This window comes from Dendropsophus ebraccatus, chromosome 10, assembly GCF_027789765.1.
Source record: "Dendropsophus ebraccatus isolate aDenEbr1 chromosome 10, aDenEbr1.pat, whole genome shotgun sequence".
Taxonomy (NCBI): domain Eukaryota; kingdom Metazoa; phylum Chordata; class Amphibia; order Anura; family Hylidae; genus Dendropsophus; species Dendropsophus ebraccatus.
In genome coordinates, this window is record NC_091463.1 from 85533304 (window position 1) to 85543763 (window position 10460).

A 10460-nucleotide genomic window follows, 5' to 3' on the forward strand; every position below is an offset into this window, starting at 1 on the left:
TGTAATAGGGCCCTTACACTATCACCATGATAACACGTCAGTTACAATTTCTTGTGGATACTTACGTCCTTTACATCTTGTCCATTGCCAAGAATGCTTAGTTCCTGAATAGTAATATCCCCCACCACCTGCAGCCATTGCACACTCTCCAAAGGAATTCGGTGTCCAAATTCGTAGAAAGGAGCGCCATTTACAAACACCTGAATAATGCAGAGGAGGATATGCAAGAATGAGCAATGATGACGTAACATGTTCAGTCTCGGCATAGCTGTTCTGTGGACTTCTATATTACAGAATAACATCGTCCATAGACATTAGATGATAGTCATCTGATCTGGAAATTTTGGTAGAATTTTGTATAATGGTTACCATCAAATATCCCTGGTTGACTGATAGAGATGGAAATATCACTTGACTTGGTTGGATATTGCCGTCCACTTTATACAGAGTATAAACACTAAGCTCATCTCCTTCATGCCCATTTCCAGGGACTCTGTATACAATAACACTCATGGAGACAACCTAACCATCACTGTTTGTCTGGGAATCATTGTCCAAGACCACTGGATTTTGGCCCAAGACTAGCAGCTCCAGAGGTCAAGCCAATGGTGTTGTTTACTAATAGGAAGAAAGCTATCGTCCATCTGTATGGACGACTATAGACATGGAGAAAATGGAATTTTTCATCTATAAAACGGCTCTGTTCTATAGGATTGGATACGATAGACATGTCCGGACAGGTAACATTCCCACATTGATATTCTCAAAACAATGTGTCGATCTTACCTGATAGATGTTTTCAGTAATTTCAAACATGACAACAAAGACTTTCCCAGACTTAAAAGGCACGTCTTCCTTCATTTCCTCCTCTCCCCAGACTTCGTCTTCTTTTGAGTTGAAGACAACGCATTCAGGACCATCATATCGAGCGTTCAGATGGAAAGCGACGTCTGAGCTCTCCTCCTGGCCGGTAGCAAAGTTGATGGCCCACCTTCACCAACCAAAAATAGAAGAGTAATGCCTAAAAAGCGACTCTATACCCACAATCTGACCCCCCAAACCACTTGTACCTTCGGATAGCTGCTTTTATTCCAAGATCTGTCCTGGGGTCCGTTCGACAGGGGATGCAGTTATTGCATCCGGCAGCGCTGTGTCTAACGGCCGGGGCTTAGATTTGTATATGCATTAGGCTGGCACCACCTCTCCGTCTTTCCTCCCCACCCTCCCCATCATTAGGAATGATCCAGGAACATTTACTGCTGTTTGAGCTTTGCACAGGTGTATTAACGATCCAGCCCATGTTCATTATGCACACAGGTGGGGAATAGGAAGCAATCTGCCTGGAGAATTCCTAATGATGAGGAGGGTGGGTGGGAGGGACAGAGAGGATGTGCCAGCCTAATGGATATACATATGTAAGCCCCAGCCGTTAGACACAGCGCTGCGGGATTAAAAATTGTTTTTATGACAATAACTGCATCACCTGCCGAACGGACCCCAGGACAGATCTTGGAATAAAAGCAGCTATCCAAAGGTACAAGTGGTTTGGGGGGTCAGATTGTGGGTACAGAGTCGCTTTAAAACATAGGCACACTAGGGAGGTTTACTTCAGAGGAAGATTAACCCTAGTCTCTGTTACTTTTGTCTGTCTGTGCTGCTCCTGGACTTCATCTTTAGACATACCGAATGTTTTAAAGGGTCTAGATTAAAAGGGTTTATCGAGTTTAAAGCCCATTTCCCTATAATGTGACCTTCATCTATAGCATGGAAAGCCTTTCATTTCGATTACCAAAGTGTAATGCTTCACTTCCCCTGTGGGGGCACTGCAGGGAAATAAAACACTTGCTTCCAGGTCCCCACATGGGTTCTCAGCAGCAGAATACACTGTTATAAGCCTATTGTTGGGATAAAAACCCCTTAAAGGGGCCAAATCAGTATTTGCAGACAGTCCTTACGTTTGTGGGTACATTGGGGCACAACTAACTTTTTTTCTTTGTGAATGCTGATTAGCTGAATTACATTTTTTTAACAATATTTTATTAGAGGTTTCCAGTATCATATATGACAGAATGGCAAATACAGGGTAAGTATACAGTCTAAATCTCATGAACAAAGAAAAAACTCAGCTCACCATAGGTGGTTTGTTGTGTGATGGTGGACGTTCAGGCAGGAGCAAGTGGAGTAGTAGCGGGCCGCACCCGGTAATAATAGTAAGAAGGAGGAGAAGATCCACAGCGTCCAAAAAAAGTTTTGTTTTCTTTATTATGAGGCATATAAAAAGTTACAAAAGATAAAAACGTAGGCCTACATGTTTCGGGGAAACACACCCCCTTGATCACGGCAGTGTACAAAGAGTTTGTTGGTAAGAAAAATAAGAGTCCATGGAGAGTTTCTAACAATATCAGAGAGCTCAGTACAGTCTGTTGGAGGAGTCTGGTCCATAGACCCATGGAAGAGGTCAGATTTTGGGCAAGCTGCCTTGTGGTCTGCATAGATAGCATTGTGTATATGTTTCAGTTGCGTCTTTTTCCACTTTTGGTTAATAACCTGTTTATGGAAGGTACATACAGTGTCGGACTGGGGTATCTGGGGCCCACCAGAGGAAATGATCCTGGGGGCCCACCAATGAAGAACCAGTGAGAAACAACATGTCAGTCAGTGTTCTAAAGCTGGGGGCTCCAGTCCTCTGGTGGGCCAGTCCAACACTGGGAACATAACCCCTTCAGGATGTGTATAGCAAGGAGCGGAACAGCTAACACTTTATCCCAATATTTACTGGAGGTGAGGGCTTGGAGATGGCAGAAGTCAAGGGAGCAGCTTTCTGTATAAGAGGGAAATGGAATTGCCAGGGGGGTGCAATAACAAGGAGTCAAACTCGTCTGGGTTAGATTTTTTTTATGCTAATCCCTATTGGTGATATAGATGCTGGCCGGTTTGCCTCCTTTATAGTTGAACCAAGCAGAGGACATCATTCTGAGGACCCACCCTCCAGATATTCAGAGTAAGTGACACTGGACCCCAATGTGGCTGGTTCCCACTAATCTCAGTCCGTCTCCAAATCCTATGCTGATATATAAGCCTGCACAGCTGGTAAATACTAAGAAGAGAATCGGTATATAGATGGATGCATACGAAACCACGTACCTGTTATAGTTACTGGGAAGCTTGGCCTGGACGCACACGACCATCCCCACACGCAGCCCTCCAGGTATTTTAGTGGTATAAGGGACCGGCTGCAACAAATCACAGACATAGAAAGGGAAAACAAGACAAGACACAACATAGGTTAATACATATTCAAATTCAATTAGTGTAAAAATAATAAATGAAACAAAGCACAAATAGATAAAAAACTATATGGACCTTAATGTGTAAACATGAACTGTATTCAGACACATATATATTTCAAGTCGGCGCGGTGAGGCCGGTATCAGTGAGACTGCAGAGCGGCTGACAAGTGAATCCCTCTGCAGGTTTAGTGTTTAGTGGAGGCGGGCTTCCGGGCTAGATTAGCATAATAAGACAAGTCCCGCTGATGGAGTGGAATGGCTGGCGGGGGAATCCCCATAAAATGCATAAAATTATCACGAATAATCGATAAATCCCTATATAGCTAAATAATAAAATAATTAATTAATAATTAATAGATAATAAAATAATTAATAAAATGCATAAAATAATCATATAGGTGTCCTAAATTATATAGAGATACAGATGGTAAATTAGTTGACTGTTTTTTTTTTGTTTTTTGTTTTTTTTTCAAAAGTTAGTTCACTGGTTTGTATTTGAATTATGGACATTCTCAATGTGCTTATTAAGGCCCTGTGGTACTAAGATCTAAAGTTTAAATATCCAGAAACTCTCACGTCTACGTAATGTCTGAAATCTCTGGCCCCCCCATTGGTATGTGCTCAATGGGAGTGATGGTAAAAGAAGAGGAATTACAGTTATTGCAAGTGGTGGCTTGTCGGAATAAACTATGGAGGATGAACCCTCTCTCCACGTTAGACCTATGTTGGTTCATCCTAGTACGAAGTGTCTGAGTGGTCCGGCCAACATATTGAATACCACATGAGCAGGTAAGTAAATATACTACATAGGCAGTACTACACGATAGGAAGGATTTAATAGCAAACGATGTACCAGTGGTTGAGGATTTAAAACTCGTGGCTCTATGTGTGATGTTATTACAACATTTGCATTTGTTCACCCCACACTTGAAGTATATTTTTCAGCCATTTCTGATGGTGACCACTGTCATAGTGGAGATATCTAGAAATTCGGCATGATTGTGAAAGATTTTGTTGGTGAATTCTAGTCCCCAGGTGTTAGTGTTAATATTATTAACAAAAGAGGTTAGTTCAGCCTCGGTACCATCCCATATAATAAAAAGATCATCTATGTACCTACAACAGTGTACACACTTGGTGAATGATGGATGTTGATAAATTATTGTGTTTTCAAAGGAACCCACGAAAAGGTTCGCAAAACTGGGAGCAAATGTTCTACCCATGGCGGTACCCTTGTTTTGTTTGTATATTTTATGGTTAAACTGAAAGATATTGTGTTGAAGTATAAATTGAATTGCGTCCAGAATAGAGATGAGCGAATACGATTTGATCGAGATGATATTCGATCGAATATTGCGGTATTTGAAACATTCAAATTAAATCGAGTAGTGTGACGAATACGCGGGAAACATTGGAAAGCCCTCCCATCGCAGTTGGCGTTTTTTTTTAATCCAATTACCATGCAGGGAGGCCGTGAGGGACCCTGGGAGTGCGCACGCAGCGCGAAAATGGCGTCTACCCTCATTGGATGGCTGAACCACATGACCTCGAATCTTAAATACTTGGCTCCCGCCTCTTGACCACAGATGCGCTTTCAACCTAGCCAGGGAGAGATCTTGGAGCAGGGAGAGATAGGTTTTAGTAGCGTTTTGGTTAGGCAGGCTTACTACTGAACCCAAAAGTCCTTTTCAGGGCTAAAATCCAGCGAAAAAGTAATCTCTGAATCCAAAGCTTCTCAGTGCTAAGACATAGATCATATAACAGCATCAGCAGCATCAGCAGCAGCAGCTATATTCATTCCAGTACCCTGTGTGTACAAGTGACTTATAGTGTCCCTGTTTAACACCACTAAGAACACGTGATACATATTGTTCCAGTAGCCCAGTAAAAGGCACGTGATACATATTGTTCCAGTAACGTTCATGCAGCATGATGCATGATACGCAAGAATAACATGACGCTCTACAAACGCACATTGGAATCATGTATGTAACGCTGCGCAAGAAATACGAACAAAATGTGTGAACATTGCCATAAACGTTCGTAAAGTGTTCAAAAATATTTTTCCTTCGCAACTGCAGAGAGTGGCATTATACTGCGATTTTGGGGTGTTGGGTGCACCCAGGCATGCTCCCCCTAATGTCCCAGTGTCATTACGGAGGTGTTCGCATTGTTTAGGGAGGTTTCATGGGGGACTTGGTGATCTCCAAGTGTTCGAATTTGGATTTCCAAGTGCTGCTAATTTTTTCCCCATAGACTATAATGGGATCAAATATTTGTTCGAATAGTCGAATCTCAGTGAATCTCTTCATAGACCAGACAGATCCGACTGATGAAAAAACAGTCGAGATTTCCTGATTCTGAGGAGTGGATGACAGAAAGGAGAGGCGGGGGGGACCTGGGAAAAGTCTTTTTACATGCAGGTAATGGCAGATTTGGCTAATAAACCCAATTAGAAAGTTTCTTAAAATCGCCTGGACTATTGATTTCTGCAAAAAAAAATTTAACGACAGTGACACTTTAAGCAATCTTAAAACTATCGCAATAACGATTTTTTCAAATGATTTATCTCTAAACGCTGATTGTTATAAAAATAAAATGGTTGCCTCAAACTAGTTAAACGATCGATTAGGCGAAATATCGCTCTGTGTAAAAGGACCATTACAGTCATATATGAAACATAAGGCATTGTGACACTATGACAAGTAATGCTGGTAAGGGTCTGTAAATATAGGAGGCCCGGGGAAATGGAGTCTGCTGCACTGTGTGTGTCTTCATATGAACTATATATATATAGAGAGAGAGAGAGAGAGAGAGAGAGAGAGAGAGAGGGAGTCAGCGGGAACAAGAGGAAGACACCCAGGGAGTGGCCAGAACAAGGCTGTAGACATTTCACATTCATCCCTCGGGGGTAGACGTCTGACAGGCCACATAGGTCTTAGGGTGGTATTACACGGGCTGATGGGGGCCCGATAATACCAGTAAACGAGCGCCGATCTGCTAGATCGTCGCTCGTTTACTGGGCCAATTACATGGCCCGATAATCGTTTAACAAGGGCTGCAAGGACATCGTTACCTATATACATTACCTATCTACGCTCCAGGGCTGCTCCTGCCGTCCGCTTCTCCCTGGTTCCTGTGCGCTCAAGCTTCACAGCTGCCTGTCTGTTGACAGGCCGCTAAGCCAATCACAGGCCGGGACCGCCGCGACCTGTGATTAGCCGGGTGACCTGTCAGCTGACAGGACCCGGGGAGAAGACCACAAGAGCAGCCCTGGAGCGTGGATAGGTAATGTATATCGTCAGTCTCCGGCCGCGCACCGCTATTACACGTAGCGATGCGCGGTCGGCACCCTACGAATATAGGTCAGAACCTATATCAACAATCAGTTGATCGTTGTCATCGGCTGATGGTTGTGTTTATTACATGGAGCGATAATCGGCCGATTATCGTTCCGTGTAATAGTACTGTGTAATAGTTTTTAGTTACGATTGTTACTACCATCATTCACTCTATCTGAGCCCAACAAAAGAAGGGACAATGTGGAATTACACATTGACAAAGTTTGGCCAGTTGGTCAGGCATCTCATGTTAACCGATGCCCATTTGTGGGTTCAGTGGTATTTGTTCCAGAAAGACGTTTTCAGTCTACCCCGATGCCCCTTTTCATGGCCAAGAAAAACTGAAGTTAAAATAATATGGAAGACATAACCACAAGTCACTAGGTATAACACTGCACCATTGGTTTTACTTTATTCTGGAAATACGTCCAGGCTCCAGTAAGGTGGCTCTCTGTAGATGACAGATACAACACTCCTTCTAAAAAATAATCCAACTAGCCAAATAAGTCAGTGCAAAAGTCATAATGCAAAATCACTAAATCCAAAGCATGATGGGAAATGTGGTTTTGCAACAGCTGGAGGGCCGCAGTTTGGAGACCCATGGTCTAGACCAAGTATAGGGAACCTTGGCTCTGCAGCTGTTGCAAAACCCATGCTTTGGCTGTCCAGGCATGATGGGAGTTGTAGTTTTGCAACAGCTGGAGATCCAAGGTTCCCTACCCCTGGTCTAGACTCTGCAGCCTGTGGACTAATTCTATTGCTTAGTCAAAGCAAAAATTGTGTAAGTAGGATAGGGTGGAACAAATGCCCAATAAAGTGTTCATCTACCCCTATTTACAGTACATAGAAATAATTGGGTGAGACCCTGCTGTCCAGTGCCCAGTTCAACCGACTGTTTAGTCAATGATGATTTTCTGTGAATACCCAGCTCATACACTGAGTAGTAGTATTAACAGTAGTAGTATTTTTTTTTTTTTTTAATCTGATATCAAATTATTTTTCTCGTCACAATGGTTAAAAATCAAAAATGTGCAAGCTACAATCGCTATTGCAGAGGGAAAAAAGTATTGACACCTAAAATAGGTGGAAACGCATCCTATAATCCTCCTGAGACACACCCGAATATCTGGCTGACGGATTCTGAGAACCTCAGGCTTGTAAATGATACAACATAGGGGGAGGAGGACACAATGATCAGGGTGTAGTCTGGTGGTGGGGGTGGTCGGGGGCTGGTGGGACAAGATACTCAGCAGTAAGCAGGATATGTAGATACAGGGATAGGGGTATGGAATCTTTGCACCAGGTGAAAGAACTTTGTATTAAGTGACTCTAATAAGATGAACGCAGGTATGGTTATGGTAGGGTTATGGTAGGGTTAGGGTTAGGTAAGGAGGTCAAAACCATCCTACAGGTCCATACATTCATGCTCTTATTTAGGTAACATAGGTCCAGGAACATATAGAGATAAATAATTACAAGTCTCATTGAGTAATACCGCCACATCCAAGTACAAGAGGACGGGGTGCTCGTTCCCTCTACTTCGTCTTTGACTACAGGTTCTCTCCCACTTTACATTGCGGTGGCCATGATATGGAGGATCACAGTGCAGATCAATAAGGAATAGGACCAACCTAGGAAATGCATCCCCCCTCCCTAACAAATCAGAGGTCAAATCCAAAATGCACTCCATAGATTTTGTCTGCTTTTGCCCCAAAATCTATAGCGGCCGTCTAATACAATTTGGGTGTTATATCCCTATATACTGTACATGGAACACACCCGATATCTGCTCAGTTTGTAAAAATGCTTCATGGCATGAATAGGAGAGATATAATAAAGGTATAATACATGGTAATAGGCTACTTAGAGGCTGGTACTTACAGGGTTGTAGTCAGCTTGGTAGTCTATAGCAGGGAAATACGGCATGGTTGCTGCAATAATGACTCGCTCAACACTAAATTTTTGTGAAGACGAAAGATGCTTTATATCCTGAGAGAGAGAAGTGGCAGGGACGAGGCAAGTAGTGCGACTGGAAAATCCAGTTTATACTAAGCTTCTTACCTAGAGAGAAGATACACAGAAAGTAACTGTGCAATTACATGGCAACCTAAAACATACCCAGTGCCGGCACCTAATAGTAAATTATAGTGTATTAGTATATTCGTAAAAGCCTGTACTTATTGTTACAAAGAAATAAAACAGTTCTCCATAGCATAGGTCAGATGGCACTATAGGTAAGAGCACAAACTCACCTGGTAGTGTTGTGCAAATGGAGGAACAACACCCAGAATCACTTGTAACAGGACCACAGCCTCTCCCCAGGTAAATCCTTACAGGATCGCATGCAATACAAAAACACCTCCTCTCCGTCTAGGGATATCCAGGGCCGCAGGTCCAAGAAAGGAACAACGTGATGAATTAAAATATATTTATTTTGTTAAAAATATGTAAAATGGGTATTAAAAAGCGACACAACGCATTTCTAAACCGCCCTGGTTTCTTTCTCAAGTGTCATCTGCCTAACAGGAAAAAAAGGACGACATATATATATATATATATATATATATATATATATATATACACCCCTATTAGTGACATCATCACAGGGTCATAGGTAGAGCACTGAAACAAAACATATTAGCTGATTATCCCTCAAAAAAACCATAAAGCATGAAAAGATGAATAAAAGAAAAATAATTAAATCATAAATAAATAAAATAGAGCGAATGAATGAAATGAGTATGAGAAAAAACATAAGAACATGAAAAATTTAATAAAACGAATGAATGAGAAAAAAAAATGGAAAGAATCATGAAAAGAGTATATCTATCATGAAAAACTATATGTATCATAATTGAATCGAAAACATGTGCGTCTACATGAGTGTCCAATTGCACAAAAAAAGAAAGAAAAATGAATAAAACATATTAAAACGAATGAATGAAGTAAAAATAAGAAGAAACATAAAAAGTATATATGTATCATGAAAAACTATATGTATCATAATTAAACCAAAATCGTGTGCATCTACACAGGTGCCCAATTACACAAAAAATAAAGAATGAATGAAACATATATTGACGGATGTTTTCAACGGTTTCATTTAACCCATGGGGGGGGGGACTTAAAAATCCAGAAGGATTCGCGGTTAATAAGGTGTCTGCATCTATTGGAATGTGGACTTCAAAGTTGGTCCAGCTTTGGGCACGACGAGTAGGGACTAGCCACACATCCTTGCCCAGATCTGCCCTGACATTCCTACATGGTTAGGTAAACAAGGAATATGGGTCCTATTCCACGGCCCGATGATCGTTGAGCGAGGGCTGCAAGGATATCGTTACCGATGTCCTTGCAGCCCTTGCAGCATCATACATTACCTGTCAGGTCTTCTCTGCGCTGTCTTCATCCCCGGGTCCCGCGCGCTCTATCTTCAGAATGGCCACACTCAGCCAATCACAGGCCGCGGTGGTCCCGGCCTGTGATTGGCTGAGCGCTCCGTCAGCTGACCGGCCATTCGGAAGATAGAGTGCGCGGGACCCGGGGATGAAAACAGCGCCGAGAAGAAGACCTGACAGGTAATGTATGATGCTGCGCTTCTGAAATTGTCGGTCGCCCGCCGCGCACCGCTATTCAACCGTAGCGATGCGCGCTGGGGGAACGATGATTTTAGGTCTGGCCCTAAATGAACGATCAGCCAATGACACGATCATCTGCTGATCGTTCTCTCTATTTCACCGAACGATAATCGGCCGAATCGGGCCAAATGGGGCCGATTCGGCCGATTATCGTTACTGTGGAATAGGGCCCTTAGGGATGAGCGAACCTGCCG

General features: G+C 42.6%; 1 protein-coding gene across 1 annotated transcript in view; it reads right to left on the bottom strand.

Moving 5' to 3' along the window:
* Positions 1 to 8656, bottom strand: part of LGALS7B (galectin 7B) — a 22901-nt gene extending 14245 nt beyond the window's left edge. The window contains exons 1-4 of the mRNA XM_069944055.1: positions 8513 to 8656; positions 3145 to 3233; positions 787 to 991; positions 66 to 200 (exon numbers count right to left, since the gene is read on the bottom strand). Of these exons, the coding sequence (XP_069800156.1) occupies positions 66 to 200; positions 787 to 991; positions 3145 to 3233; positions 8513 to 8557 (474 nt within the window). The 5' untranslated portion in view covers positions 8558 to 8656. The remainder of the gene's footprint in view (positions 1 to 65; positions 201 to 786; positions 992 to 3144; positions 3234 to 8512) is intronic.
* Positions 8657 to 10460: the final 1804 nt, after the last annotated feature.